General features: G+C 37.5%; 1 protein-coding gene across 2 annotated transcripts in view; it reads left to right on the forward strand.

The window, feature by feature from the left end:
* Window positions 1-16,316, forward strand: part of LOC135844973 (uncharacterized) — a 65,219-nt gene that overhangs the window by 7,351 nt on the left and 41,552 nt on the right. For both annotated transcript variants that reach the window (XM_065363386.1, XM_065363387.1), the window contains exon 2: window positions 7,013-16,135. In XM_065363386.1, coding sequence (XP_065219458.1) covers window positions 7,046-16,135 — 9,090 coding nt within the window. In that variant the 5' untranslated portion in view covers window positions 7,013-7,045. The remainder of the gene's footprint in view (window positions 1-7,012; window positions 16,136-16,316) is intronic.

Here is a 16,316-nt window from a genome sequence, read left to right on the forward strand (position 1 = left end):
TGAAAATTTCGACGAAAATTCCCAATTTGGGCGGGAAAAATTCAGAAAAAATATTGACTCGACATTTCTTTCATGACTTTACCTCTGAAGGAAGGAGGAGGAGGGGAGGAGAAATTTGAAAACAAGGTAGCCTCATTAAAAATATTTTCAATAAGTATGGTATAAAATACCCCCCCCCCATTTTTATGAAAATAAAAGCAAAATTTCATTTCATTTCAGAAAAAGGTAGAACGTGAGGCCATTCCAAACAATTTTTTTAGGTAACTCAAGATCGCGGAAATTCATTTCGAACATCCGTAGGTAAACGATCGACTGCACTAGCTCGATTTTCCTCGCCGAAAAAATAATGACGACGTGTTGAATATTTTCACAACCATTCGACGATATAATCGCGTTGCGTGAAAAGTTTCGAAATCCGTTTGAATTTTTCATCGCGTATACGAATGAATTTTATTTTATTTATTTTTTTCCTAAACATAACAAGTCCACGGATGAGTTGAAAAATTAATAGACTGGCGATATGGTACTATAAAAACGTATATATACGACGATTTAGGACGACTTCCATTATTCGTATTCAATGATTCGTAACGATAAATTTCGGTTGCGGTTTGTACTCTTGTACGTATAAATATACGTATTCAATACTTATATCTACTGTGCATAAGCATAGGCATAATACTATACGATGACGATGATGATGATGATGATGAAGGCGAGCAAACTGATAATAACGTGGATTTCTTCTTTAATGTTATAGCGTCTCTCTCTCGTCTTCTTTTAACATAGTGTTCTCGTTTGGTTGGCATACAAACGTATTTAATTTAAAATAATAGAGATATTTTAACCGCTATGGCTATATTGTGTTCTTTTTACCTCTCGCTTGAAACGTTGGAAATTCGTTCAAAGACGTGATGAGCATTTTTGAAATCATTTGGCGTCGTTATAATTATTACATACGTATACTTATGTATGGAGTTTAGTAAATGAATGATCGATGCATAATGTACCCACATCCACCGAGACAAATTTGCCAAAGGGCGAGACCCGGTTCGAATTATTCTTAATGGTTTACTAATTGAAAATTCTTAATGATAAGTACATAATACATACAATATGAAATTGACATATTTTTTGAACATAGAGTGAATAATTGACGAGTTGGAATTTTTTTTCTGGAGTACCTCTACCTATCGTTCAAAAATTCCAAAACTCCTCTTTTAAGATGCCTAATTTTAGAATTTTCAAATCAACTATAAGCTTAAGCTTAACCTTTTTTTTTATCTGAAATTATGCCAAAAATTGTTTAAAGTACCTAAATTTATCAAGATGCATAAAAATTCAAAAAATTGTCTACAAACCTCATTTAAGAAATTGTTGAAAATATTTGACATTATTCGAAATGCTTCATAAACTGCTTGAAAAGTTATAAAATTATTCAAATTGTGTCTAGAATTGTTCAAAATACGATAAAAATTGTCAAAATCGTTTAGAAAATTGCGCAGAATTGAGAAAATCCGGTTAAAGAAGCTGAAATATTTTTGAGACCGTTTCAAAAAAATTTCTAAGTCGAAAAAATTCATCGAGTTTTTACAAAATATTGTCTTAATGGCCTAAACGTTGGTAAAATTGCTTCAAAATGGAAAAAATAACAAAATTTTGATAACATCTTCAATTTTTTATAACTTAGATATTTCAAATACTTGACAAAAATCTAAATTTCATAGAAATTGTTGAAAATTTTTCAAAAAATTGTGTATAAATTTTCAAAAAAGTCGTTCAAAAAATCTAAAATATTTTCGATGAAATTGCTTCAAAAAAAAAGTTTTTGAAATTGCACAAAAAATCGTTTAAGTGGTTATAAAAATTTCAATATTTATTAGTGTCACTTTCAATGTTAAAATGATAAAATATTTACAAAAATCCATCAATTCTGGTGAAATTTGTCAAAATTATTTCAAAGAAATGTGCAGTATGACAAAATATCGTTGTAATTTTCTAAAATTTTTGAGCCTGTTGCAAAAACTAATCTGAATGTCGATCAAAATTGTGGAAATTTCAGGTTCCAAAATATCAAGAAATTGTTGAAAAAAATCCAAAAATCTTGTTGTTGAAAATGCTTCTAAAATTCCTCAAAAAGTTAATAAAAACCGTTTGAAGTATCCTACCTCGATAATTTGAAAAAAATTCTATGAAACATTCAAAATATTTTGGAACAATGCTTCAAAAATGTCTCATAAATATTTTTGAAATTGATCTAAAATACCTGCATCAAAATGTTATAAAAGTTTTGAAATGTTCAACTTAGATATTTCAAAAACTTGCTAAAAATCTAAATTTCATTGAAATTGTTGATAATTTTTCAAAAAATTGTGTAGCAAAAAAAGTTATTCATTTCAAAAAATCCAAAATATTTTCGATGAAATTTCTTCAAAAAAAAAAGTCCTTGAAATCGCAACAAAAAAATTGTTCAAGTGGTTATAAAAATTTTTATCAGGTATCACTTCCGAAACGTTGCATGATTATTAAAATGGTAAAATATTTCCAAAAATCCATCAAATTTTCGCAAAATTTGTTTTAAAAAAATGTGCGAAATGACAAAATATCGTTGAAATTTTCCAATAACTATTTTTTAGCTTGTTGTTGCAAAAACTAATCTAAATGTCGATCAAAATTGTGGAAATTTCAGGGTGCAAAATATCAAGAAACCCCAAATTTTTTTGTTGAAAGTTCTTCTAAAATTCCTCAAAAATTGAATAAAAATCGTTTGAAGCACCTAAAAAATTAGAAAAAAGAATAATACTTAATAGTAAAATATTCAAAATATGCTTCAAAAATTTTTCAAAAATTTTTTGAAATTGATTCAAAATAAGTAATTATGTACATTGAATGTCATAAATACATATTATTTTGAAATTCGTTTTGAAATGTTCAACAAAATGCTACGAAATTGGTTAAAATTTTATTCGAAAGGCTATACGTGGATAAGTATGGCGAATTTGCCCCCGAGAACTTCAGGGTTGATATTTGCATTGAAGGTGGGTACCCTTGAGCACCTTCTGTCACGAAAGTTTCAGACCCCCAGACCCCTCCCCCGTTTTTGAGACCACCCCCTTTATGAAATTACAATAGAAATTTTTTTCTCAGCCCCATGTAAACCGATTTTTTCAATTTTTTGGTATGTTGTAAACATCCATAAGAAGTATCCCCACAAAAATTTTCACTCCCCTACCCCCATATTTAACCCCCAAAATGACCTTTTTTAACTTTGTTTGCCGGTTTTGGCAATGATCATGATTCTGCACAAAAATGGGAATAGCATTTTTAAATGTGTTTTCAACCCCCGAAAAACATATATTTTTTTCAAAAAAAATTTTTGGTGGGTCGTGGTCAAAAATTGAAAAAACTAACAGAGGGGGTAAAAATGAATTCTGGTGTAAATTATTGTTTTTGGTAAACGAGGTGTCGTTTCCATATGAATCGAACCCCCCGATTACGAATATGACGTCCAATTTAATGCTACCCTCAACCACACCCCTCCAGTGCCTCTGCCCTCACCTCAATTTTTACTATTATATTAAAAATTGAGCTATATAATAATATTGGTGTCGTTCTCATATGAATCAAACACCCCGAACACGAATATGAAGTCAAATTTTATGCTATCCTCATTTACACCCCTCAGGTGCCTCTGCCCCCAACTAAATTTTTACTATACTAAAAGTTGAGCTATTTTCATCTCAACCACACCCCTCCAGTGCCTCTGTCCCCACCTCAGTTTTTACTGTTATACTAAAAATTAAGCTGTATAATAATATTGGTGTCGTTCTCATATGAATCAAACACCCCGAACACGAATATGAAGTCAAATTTTAAGCTACCCTCATTCACATCCCTCCGGTACCTCTACAGTCTACCCCCCTCAATTTATACTGTATTAAAAATTGAGCTATTTTCATAATGTTGGTGTCATTTTCATATGACTCGAATACCCCGAACACGAATATTACGTTCCATTTAATGCTACCCTCAACCACACCCCTCCAGTGCCTCTGCCCCACCTCAATTTTTAGTATTATATTAAAAATTGAGCTATATAATATTTTTGTCGTTTTCATATAAATCAAACATCCCTAACATGAATATGAAGTCCAATTTAGATGTTTAAGTTTGACCCTTGCGACGTCGTTGAGTTTTCAACCTTCGCGAAACATACCTTTAATAGTAATTGATTTGATTTGAAGTAATTATTGGTTGAGGATTGATCGGAGTTGGCTAAAAAATTTATTGTTTAGGTGGGGGCAAAGGCACTGTAGGGGTGTGAATCAGGGTAGCGTAAAATTGGATGTCATATTCGTGTTCGGAGGGTTTGATTCATATGAAAACGACACCAACATTATGAAAATATCAAAACTTTCAAAATAGTATAAATTGAAGTGGGACAGAGGCACTGGAGGGGTGTGGTTGAGGGTAGCATTAAATTGGACGTCATATTCGTGTTCGGGGTGTTTGATTCATATGAAAACGACACTAATATTATAAAAATAGCTCAACTTTTAGTATAGTAAAAATTTAGTTGGGGGCAGAGGCACTGGAGGGGTGTGGTTGAGGGTAGCATTAAATTGGACGTCATATTCGTGTTCGGGGGGGTTCGATTCATATGGAAACGACACCTCGTTTACCAAAAACAATAATTTACACCAGAATTCATTTTTACCCCCTCTGTTAGTTTTTTCAATTTTTGACCACGACCCACCAAAAATTTTTTTTGAAAAAAATATATGTTTTTCGGGGGTTGAAAACACATTTAAAAATGCTATTCCCATTTTTGTGCAGAATCATGATCATTGTCAAAACCGGCAAACAAAGTTAAAAAAGGTCATTTTGGGGGTTAAATATGGGGGTAGGGGAGTGAAAATTTTTGTGGGGATACTTCTTATAGATGTTTACAACATACCAAAAAATTAAAAAAATCGGTTCACATGGGACTGAGAAAAAAATTTCTATTGTAATTTCTTAAATGGGGTGGTTTCTCAAAAACGAGGGGGTCTGGGGGTCTGAAACTTTCGTGACGGAAGGAGCTCAAGGGTACCCACCTTCCATGCAAATATCAACCCTGAAGCTCTCGGGGGCAAATTCGCCATATTTATCCACCTATAGCCTTTATAAAAATATTTCAGAATTGTAAAATTACCAAAAAATTGTCGAAAACTTTGATAATTTTCATACTAAAATTGTGCGAAATATAAAAAAAATTAATTAAGGGTTAAAATACCCAAACTACATTGTAAAAAGTGATTCAAAAATTCCTCAAAATGGCATAAAAATTGTTCAATTATTCATTTTTATTTTTGAAATTCAATATTTTTACAATTTAAATGATATATTTTTCTTTGCGTTGGTTTTCTCATTTTTCTGGTGAAGTTGAAGCTGGTGCGAAAATTGATCAAAATTGTAAAAAAAAAGATTTCTAATGAATGAGAAGGATTTAAAAAAATAGATTGAAATATGATATAATTATTTTGATTCATAGAAAACTAATCTTTTTTAAAATTTTAACTCAAAAATCAAAGTTGAAAATTTATGAAATCATGATCATGAATAAATCAGAAGAAAGAATTATCGAAAAGGAAAATTTGAAATTAATTTTGCTTCAAAACGTGGTTCATTGAGTTTGATTTTTTTCCCAATGGAAAGACTGATTTTCGTTTGAAGCACCTCAAAAATTTAAAAAAATGGTACAATATTCAAATATGCTTCAAAAGTTTTTCAAAATTATTGAAAATGATCTAAAATACTTCGAAATGTCATAAAGATTTTGAAATTCATTTTTAAATATGTTCAAAACAAAATATTAGAAAATTTTCTAAAATTGTTTTTAAAACTTCTCAAAATATTTCAGATTTAAAATTACCAAAACTTGTTGAAAACTTCGAGAATTTTCAAACAGAAACTAATCAAAATACTATGTAAAAAAAAAAAAAAAAAAAAGTTGAAATACCCCAAATAACTACTCTGAAAAAATGTTTCAAAAATTCTTCAAAATGTCTTAAAAATTGAAATTCAAAATTTTTACAAATCAAAAATATTCTTCGCTGCTTTGACTTTCCCATTTTTTTGGTAAATTTTCAGCTGCTGTGAAGTTAGAGTTGCTTCGAAAATTTATCAAAATTGTAAAAAAAAAAAGATTTTTAATGAATGAAAATGTTCTCAAAAAATTAGATTGAAATATGGTGTACCTATTTTGATACACATGAAAACTAATCTTTGTTTTTTAAATTTTGACCCAAAGTTGGAAATTAATAAAATTATGATCATAAGTAAATACTTAAAATCAGGAGAAAAGATTATCGAAAAGGGAAGTTTGACATTAATTTTTCTCGAAAACATGGTCCCTCGAGTGTGTGAAATTCTTTCCCAAATTGAAGGACTGATTTTTAAAATACCTAATGCAATATGCTGTTGTCACATGGTCTGCCTTCCATTTAATAATGTAATATGGCGAAGGTCATTTTCGCTCATTCATTTACTACACTAATGTGAATATTATGTATTTTAATGTGTGAATAGGTAAAGCAGGCAAATGATTTTTCATACGCCTTATAAATGTAAGTCTCAACTGGTGTTGTTAACTTTATAATTGGTAGAAAAAATGTTGTTTTTTTTTCTTTCAAATTTTCTGTAAGCTGAAAGTAGATGGCTACCTCTCGCTCAAAAAAAAAACAACATTTTTTGTGACTTTTGGAACGCTCTGTACGATGTGATACATATTGCTTGAATGATGAGTTCAATGACCCGATGTTTTTACTCCACATTGAAAAAATTGAGATTTTTTTTCAACTTTTTTGGCATATTTTTTTTTGTAATAAAATTTTGAGAACACTGGTTGGGTCTTGCATTGGGCATACTTACTGTTCGTAAATTCGTTCCTATTTATTCATATCTGTACTTAGGTTAGTTGATTTGTCAGCTCACGAAAAAAAAACTAATATTATTGGTTTCTCTGTTGCAGGTTACCAGGATTATTGATGGTCATTAGTTTGACATGTTAAACGAGTTTGGATCCTATGCGGACGCTCTGGATAATACAAAAACCGACCTAGGTAGGAAAAACTTGAACCTCGCATCCGACCGCGGTAACTTCTGCGCCAGCAATGTCAACGATATCGGGCCACGACCTGCAAATTTGCCCGTACCTGCTGCAACGTGGAACTGTAACCCGTATCTGGGCAATTTCTACAACTACTACGGCGGCGGTAACAACTCGTACGAGACGTCGGATGTGCACCAATACGACAATCGAAAATGCGCCGGCAGCGTGTACCAATCTTCGCCTCGCAATTACACCCAGCACGCTATCCCATCGGCGTCTGTGCTGCAATGCTGCGACCCTCGATGCCAGCTATTCTCCGATCATTCGAAATACCCTTTTAGTAACACTTTAGCCAACAAGTATAATAATCCGCAGCGTACCAAGGGGACTAAAAATTGTTACGATGCTGCGCTGGAGCAGACGACCACCGGGTCGCCGACGACGCCGACTACCCCTTTGAAACCAGACAAGACTATCGATCGGAGTAAATATCCGTCTTTCGCTTACGCTCCGATGCAACCTAATATGAATAAATATAACGGCCAGCAACCGCCACCTGCGAATTACAACGCTTTATACCAGAATCCGGTCAAACCTTCGAAACACGTGTTGCTGCCTTCGCCGGAATCGTCGTCTTACGGTGATTACTACACCGATATCGGCAAACCATCGTATTGGAATAAACAAAACAGCAATTTATGGAATCGAGGGATGTCGAATTCGTACTACGCACCTCCCCCTCCTCCCCCGCCGCCACCTCCTCCTCCGCCGTTACCGCCATCGTCGTCTGCGTCATTCGATCACGATAAAATGCAGCAGAAAATGGCCCCAGGGGTCCATCAGCATGAACAAAACGCAGCGGCAGCGGCTCAACGCGGCATATTGTTCAATCGACTGCTCGATCATCGAAGTCGAACCATGTACGATGCGGGTTACCTACCAAATTACCATTATGGGCGACCTCCGCCACCGCCTTTGACTGCCCAAAGTCATAAAAATCCGGCCGTGGTTGCAGCTGCGGCGTACTACCAGTCTTACCAAGATCGTGAAATTTACCAAGATTATAATGGGACTGCTCATACCGCTCGAGCTCCTCCCCCACCGGCGTCTTCGTCGATGCAAAACTCCAATAGTTACCAATCTCTTCCGTTGTATAATGTACATTACGTCGATCCCAGTGCCAGTGCGGCCGCTGCTGCTGCACATGCAGCCGCCGCAGCGGCAGCTCACAAAGATACCAAAGATTCGAAGGCTGAAGAAAATAAAAACCGATTGTTGGATAAGAATCCGAATCTGGATGTAAGAGAGTTCCTGTCTACGTGGGATGATGTCGAGGATGACAAAGCACCCGAACCTGAGACTCCGGTCATTGTGTTGGATTGCACGTCGTTGGAGGCTGAAGCTTTGGCCAAAGTTAAAGAAAAACTGGCTGAGAACATTGCCACTGATTGTAGTCCAGTTAACGAGACCCCCGCAGCTATTGAATTCAATTCGCACGCGGGTAATGCGACTGTTCTCAAAGTCATAGATGATCAGATCGTCTCACCTCATACCAGTGTGATTCAAGAAAGTGTCGAGAATTCATTCGCAGCATCTTCGAAAAAAGATAAAACAGATCATCATGCTGCTGATAAGGCTCATCATACTGAATCTAGTCATAACGATGGTTACAATATGTGGTATGGTGGGGCCAACACCACTGGCCCTCCTGCATCGTCTCAGCACAAGAAGAAAGATGATTTATCCTACGATCTGGTCGAGATGACTGAACGTTTTGTCAACACAGTTGATAAATTATTCGGCGATGAGAAAAGCAACACTAATGAAAGAGAACCACCCCACTACTACGATGCCCATAACCATCATCACCATCATCATCACAAAGAATCTGCTGATAAAACCGCCGAAGATGAATGGAACATCAACTTCAACTATAAACGTAATAAATCTGCAACTGCTCATAGTGGTATAGCTGTACCTGAACCTAGATACAGCAGACCTACCAAAGAAGACCTGATTCAAGGCTGCAAAAACTACCCAGATGAACCAGACAAGAATGTCTCGTGCAGCTTTAATCTGCAAAAGACCAGCAACGACTTGAAATTCTCCGTCAATTATTCCAAGCAGACTGAATGCTATTCAACCAGGGTACAAGACTACTCTGTCAAAACATGTAAAAACCCCTCCAGCAACATCAGCAGTAGCCATGAGAAAGCTGAAAGAGCTTATAAGCAACCTTGTCAGCAGCAGAGAATGGAAGACTACTCCTATAAAAACTATTACAACTCGTACTACTACAATAACCCCAGCTACGAGTATATGCAAATGCATAGTAACGTCAAAGAATGCACTTACGATGTTGAGAACATCGATCGTGAAATATGCAATGATAACGCCAGTGACATCACTTTAGTCAAAGCAGATCTTGAAAAATCCCTAAAAGAGATCACTCACCAGTTCAGTTACCAAAAGAAACTAGAAAATAGTGAAAAAGAGTTACCCAAAGAGAAAACTCCCCCACCTGCGTACGATTACCACCACCACAATACCCACAACTACCTCGATGACAACACCAGTCCTACCAAAAATGACTCGCTCGAGATGCACAAGTTGGATGATACCAACACCTCAACCACTCCTAGCTCTGATAATGCTGCTGAAAGCTCTGTTCTGGCTACCAGTGTGATCCAAAAAACTGGATCATGTAACGAGAAACCAATCTACGATGAAATCAGAGACGAGTCGTACAATGAGAATAGTATGCTGAGTATGCCTTCTTTGTCACCTCCTTCTACCTCAGCTGCTGAAAACAGATCAGTCGGTGGTGGTGTTGAATTAACATTGAATGATGTCTACGACGATGAGGTGATTTTTGACACATTGGATAAATCTTCCCATCATGAAGAGCAGCAACCTACCAGCGATGAAAACTGCTTGAATTTTTTGAATATTGTGAAAAATGATGATAAAAGGGAAAGCGTCGTGTATCCGCTAAATTTAGCCATAACCAAAGATAAAGATCATGTTCAAAGTGTAGTCAAGTTCACCAATACTGTTGTTGATAACCCAGATGACAAAATTGTCAATACAGCTAAAGAACCTGATACAGTATCCAAAGTAGATGATGGGTATTATTCGGTTGAAAATCATTATGATAAAGATAGCAGAAACGAATTTGATGGTCATGATTTAGAAAATGAAATGAAAACTCCAGTAACCCAGCAGCCAACTGAAGATAGCCAAAAAACCATCTACAAAACGTGCATTGTATCCAGAGAACAATACGAACAGCCTGCTATTCAACAAAGTCAAGAATTACCTCACATCACCAATGATCATTCTGTACCTAAATCAACACCTGATGAGAATACATCAAACTTGACTGATTGTGTTTCAAATCCAACTACAACTCCACCAATTGTTGAATCAAATCACATATCTGGTAATGATGCCAAGTCACCAGAGTGTGATAACGAGACATTATCAGATCCAGATAGTCGTGATAAAACAACAACCGATGATGTTAATAAATTCAATAATTCATCGACAGATGAAGAAAAAATGTTGAAAAGCTCGAAATTCAAGAAATACAAAAAACACAAGAAGATGAAAATCAAAGAATTGCAGATCCTGCAGGAAACTGGTTCGGTTATCAAAGAGAACGGAAATGTTACCAATTTCAAAAACATGTTCCCCAATATTCGAGCCTGTGAAGCAGACGAAGGAGGTTTCTCGATGAAAATGAAATTTATTCGTAATAAAAATTCTGCCGAAAATGAATATCAAGCAACCAAAAGTGAGATGAATGGGCATACTTTGGTGACTCGCTCGTTGCCTGTTCTTGTGACTGGTGACGAAATTGATGACCTCGAAACTGATTTTAACAACATCAAGAAGCGTAAATTCACCAGTTGTGTCAAAGATGCTGATTTACCAGTCAAAAAACGCAAACAAGGAATGGTCGGCATTGATCAGAGTTTTACAGACAGTGACAAAAATCCTCAGACTAAAGAAATAGAAAGTGCACCACCATCACCTCCACCTATTCTGGACTCTGTAGCTGCCCCAGTTGAAGATATTGCAATGAAGACTCTAATCGAGCCTACGTCTGATGGCTCTAATGACAAGTTTTCATTAAATGGGAAGCACCAGGTGGATTTGAAAAATGTTGAGTTTTGCGATGAGAAAATTACTGTTGAGAATGAACCCATGTTGGTGGAAAAGACAACAATGGAGATGGAAGTGTCACTAGTTTTGGACTCAAATAATGTTCATCGTCGTCAAAAGATGAAAAAGAAACATAAAAAGGATAAAGATAGAGTAAAAAGTAAAAGCAGCAAGAAACAGAAGAAAAAGTTGGAAAAGCTGTTCAGAGAGAGGCGGAAATTATCTTCTTACATTGATGATACTGATGCATTGATGTCACCAGAGCAGACAATGTTGAGTAATGCATTGGATGACCCTTATAAATTTGGTTCTTCTGGTTCTGACCACCAAGATCATAGTTGGAATCATGATGAAGCTAAAGAAACACATGAGCATGCGATACAAGAGAACCATCACGATGTAAATGTCAAATATTCTGAAGTTGCAGGCTCAAATACCATCAACTCTGGCAACTGTGATGAAGATCCAAGTGTTTCTCTTGTTGACAATGATCAGATCATCAGAAAAGAAACACTGGTCAACAATTGCAATTACACCTCTGCATCACCTGATGACTCAACAGCCATTCAAAAAAGTCCTTGCTCAACAACTGTGCCCCCTGCCAAAAGTATTCCCATATGTGTGAATTCTGATGAAAAATTGACTCATTCGATGACACAAATCAACGCTCAAGAGAATAAGCACGAAGCTACCCAGTCACACAAAAAATATAATCGGCAGGAGAAGCACACCTCATCTGATAGTGAAAATTACACCTCTCGTTCACGCAAAAAGCTCAAATCATTCCATAAACGAGCTTTCTCCGATGACGATGAGCGCCGTGTGCCATCTAGTATCACTTTCAATCCTGAATTCATCTGTAAGAAAAGAATAAATTCCGTTATCTCGTATTCAACTCATCCAACATCACCTGAGATTGATGCTGATCTTGATACTTTGCCATCAAATAACCACAGCTTACTGGATGATCACTCAGAGTTGAACTTCAATGACGATGAGAATCCAGCTTCAACTCTGACAAGATCTCCTCAAGTGGCTGATATCGAGAAAAGCCTTCAGAGTCCAGCGAAACTGTCGCCAAAGCTTGCCATTTCTTCACCTCTTCAGTCACCTAATGAGTCATGTGCACCTGTTTGGCCGCCTGATTTGCCCAACGAATCAGATTCTGTGCATGACCAATCAGTCTCATCACCTGCTGAGTCACTACATGAATCGAGATCTATCTCTTCGCCTCCTGAGTCACTTCATGAGTCAGAACCAGTTACATCGCATCCTGAACCACTTCAAGATTCGGGTGTTGTTTGCGACCAACCTGTGATTTCACCTCTGCCATCGCCTCACGAATCAGATACTTTTTATGACCAACCAGTTACCTCTGTGAGATCTGATTTATCAGAGCTGACAACTGTTACTGATCAAGAATCGATTAATATGGTTGAAAATCAGCCAGAGGTTTCAATCAAAGACACCGAATCCGAGCTGAACATTCATTCTGCTCATCAAAGCCCTCAAATTTCACCATCTAGTTCGCCTATTCGTGCTGAAAACGAAGAGGTACAGACTGAGCAATACAAGGACATTGACTCACATCCTAAAATCATCACAGATGAGCTTGATGAATTACCTCACGAGGAACCACCTTCCCAAATCGATGACCAAATCAGTGACACTAAAATATCCTCCCCTTGTTGGTCTAAAGAACCTTCACCACCACCTCCTCGATGTGAATCGCCACAAGAAGTAAATATCGATAAAACTACCGAAGAAAATCACTCTCCATCTTGTGACAATTCGCCTAGAAAAATGAGCGTGGACGAAACTGTCGAGGAAAATCACTGGTCTCGTGAAAATTCTCCTAGAAAAACAAATCTTGACGAAACTGTCGACGAAAATCACTCCTTATCTTGCGAAAATTCACTTCAAATCAACGTTCCCGAAACTGTTGAGGAAAATCACGCTTGGTCTTGCGAAAATTCACCTCGAAAAATAAACGACGACGAACCTGTTGAGGAAAATCATCGCTGGTCTCGTGAAAATTCACCTGTAAAAATAAATGACGACGAAACTGTCGAAGAAAATCATCTAAAATCTTGCAAAAATTCTCCCGCTAAAATGAACGAAGACGAAATCGAACCTGTTGAAGAAAATCATCCTATGTCTTGCGAAAATTCACCTCAGAATATAAACGTCGATGAACCTACCGCAGAAAATCACTCCTGGTCTTGTGAAAATTCACCCCACAAAGCAAACGTAGACGAATCGGTCGAAGAATATCATCCCTGGTCTTGTGAAAATTCGCCTCGAACCAGTTTCGTCGAAGAATACGTTCCTCAGCCCATATCCTGGTCTCCTGGTCCGATCGTTGGCGAATGTATAGTCGAAACGAGTCACAACGATGAGGAGGACGAGGAAGAAGAAGATGCTGATGAGGAGGAGGAGGAGGAGGCTATCGAAGATACCACCAACTGGTGTCAAAGCTCACCTTTCCATCTAGACAGTAATATCGATCACGAAGAAGCCATTTCAAATGCACCAGATTTAGACAAATGTGATTGGTCGAACGATATTACACCAGTCATATCTGAAGACGAAGAAGAAACTCAAATCCAATCACGTGTTTCTTCCCCTAGTTACGAACCTGAAACTACCTCGACGAATAGATCTCCTCCTAGTTCCCCTTATCGATCAGATATCGAGTCACCTAAAAGATCATCGTCATCTTCGTCCTCTTCTAGTGACTCTGAGCAGTCTGATGTCGAATACGAATCCAGACGTAAACGACGACGTAGCAGTAAAGCCAGCTCAACTAAATCATCATCCAAAGCATCTGATCCCGATTCATCCGACGAAGATGAAACTTACCAAAGACGTCGAACGTCGTGCAGAAAATGCAGCTCGGACGACGACGACGACGAAGCGAAAAGCCCTTCGAAAGATGACTCGGGAGACGAATCGTCATCAATTTGCGAAGACGACTGTGTTAATAAATTAGACGACGATTTGTTCAATATTCCCAGCGTAGCTCCGACTCCTCATTGTGATCTGAATAAGGAAGAAGACGAATTGGACGAATCGACCGATACGTTAAAAGATTGCGAGAAATTATCGGTTATAAATAGCAAAGCGCCTTCACCCAATTGCGAAATACACGAGGAAGAGCTCTCGTCCACGTTTTGTAATATTTTAAACGACAACGTAATCGTCAACAGTCACTTATCAGTAGAAAGACCCTACTACGAATCGGACCACAGCAATATATCGAGTGTGGCACCTTCGCCAAAATGCGACATAATCGATGGCGTATTGCTCGACGACACGAGCCAAATAAGCGACGGCTTCGGTTTCGAAAAAAGCTTCGCTCAAAGCACAATCCCGATAACAACGCAACCAATAGCAATTGAGGAGACCACTACAACGACTACCACCACCACAACGACCATCATTTACGAAGAAGTACCTTCGCTGCGCGAATTAGCCGCCAGTGCTTTGGCCAAGCTGAGCATCGGTTCGGTGCCCTCGTTTAACAGGAGTAACCTGTTAGAAGTATGGGTAACGCCGGAACGAACCGAAATCATTATCCATTCGGAAGATAACGAACCTGGCCAGACTGATTTGGTGATCAATGATAATCAAGTAATGATCACAGACGCGTACGGCGACGACGACGACGTCAACATAGCTACGAATTTCGATCAAATTAAAGAAATAGCTTTCGATTACTCCGCCATAGGTATCGAGTCGTCGATCGCCTGCGCTGCCGCAGCCAACGAACGCGATAAAATCGCCGCCGACGAAGAAGTACAATGCCAGTGTTTGATCATCAGCAGCGAAGAGTCGATAGTTTGTCTCAGGTGTTCGTTGAATTCGTCTATTATCGTTAACCAAGACTTAGACATCGAAAGTAATCACTACGATGTCGATAAACCCACCGATAACGATATAGTCTACGCTAACGAACAGATAAGCTACTATCAAGAAACCGTTCGCGAAGATTTCAGCGACTCTTCGACATTCACTTCGGTCAATTGTATCGAAGACTCGTTCGTCGATCACAGAATCACCGTAACTCCCGAACACCCTGCCACCATCGAAGAAGCTGTCGAAACCGAATTCGTACCAATCAGCGAAGCTGCCACACAAACGATAGAAGACCAGCAAGCCGACATCGAAGTAGAAAACATCACCGACTCGAGCCCATCCTCAGACTCAGCTTCTCGTAACCCTCGACACGTTCAACTAAAAGTCCAACTACCTTGGCATAAAATTTTCAACCTAAATCAGACCAACGACACGTCATCGCATCAATCTGATCAAAAAATCCTAGAACTTGGTCCGGCTAAAATACAAGTTCGTCTATCTCCCGACGATCCCAGTGTTTTGAATTTAATCGATTTACAACAAGAACGAGTCTCGCCTGTAGTTAAAGTCAAAAGACTCGTACTCCAAAGAGCCTGCGACGTAACGGAAAAATTCGCCTCAGAATCGACCCAAACAACTAATCATGTTTCTCGACGAGGTTCCCCCGACGACGACGACGTCGACTTCAATAAAAATAAACTCATTAGTAGGCTACCCAAAATGGTTATCAAAAAAACCAACTTCAAAGAGTACAAAAGTTTCCTCCAGTCGAATACGCTGCAACCTGTAGTCAAATTATATAAAAATAAAAGCCTCGATGAATTAGCCCGAAAGATGTGTAAACTGAAGAATTATTCGATAAATTTGCAACAACTCAAATCGTTCTCGTTTCCTGACGATGTTGTACGAACCGATCCAGTGACTGATCAGAGAAATGGTGATGAGGATTTGAGACCAGTCGACCTCCAAGCTAACTCAAAATGTCATCGAGATGAGGCTGTGAATCCGGCTATTCCGGTGAGTTGAATTTTTATATTACCGATTAGTGTTAAAGTTTATAAATTCTTGCGAAAATTTTCTCCATATTGCGATATTTAGCCAGCCACTCATCTAATTCGAATTTTTCGATATTTTTAAATTCACTAAATACTCCTACCATTTATATGCTAATTTTCTAAAAAAAAAATGAAAAAATTGA

This window comes from Planococcus citri, chromosome 4, assembly GCF_950023065.1.
Source record: "Planococcus citri chromosome 4, ihPlaCitr1.1, whole genome shotgun sequence".
In the NCBI taxonomy this organism is placed as follows: domain Eukaryota; kingdom Metazoa; phylum Arthropoda; class Insecta; order Hemiptera; family Pseudococcidae; genus Planococcus; species Planococcus citri.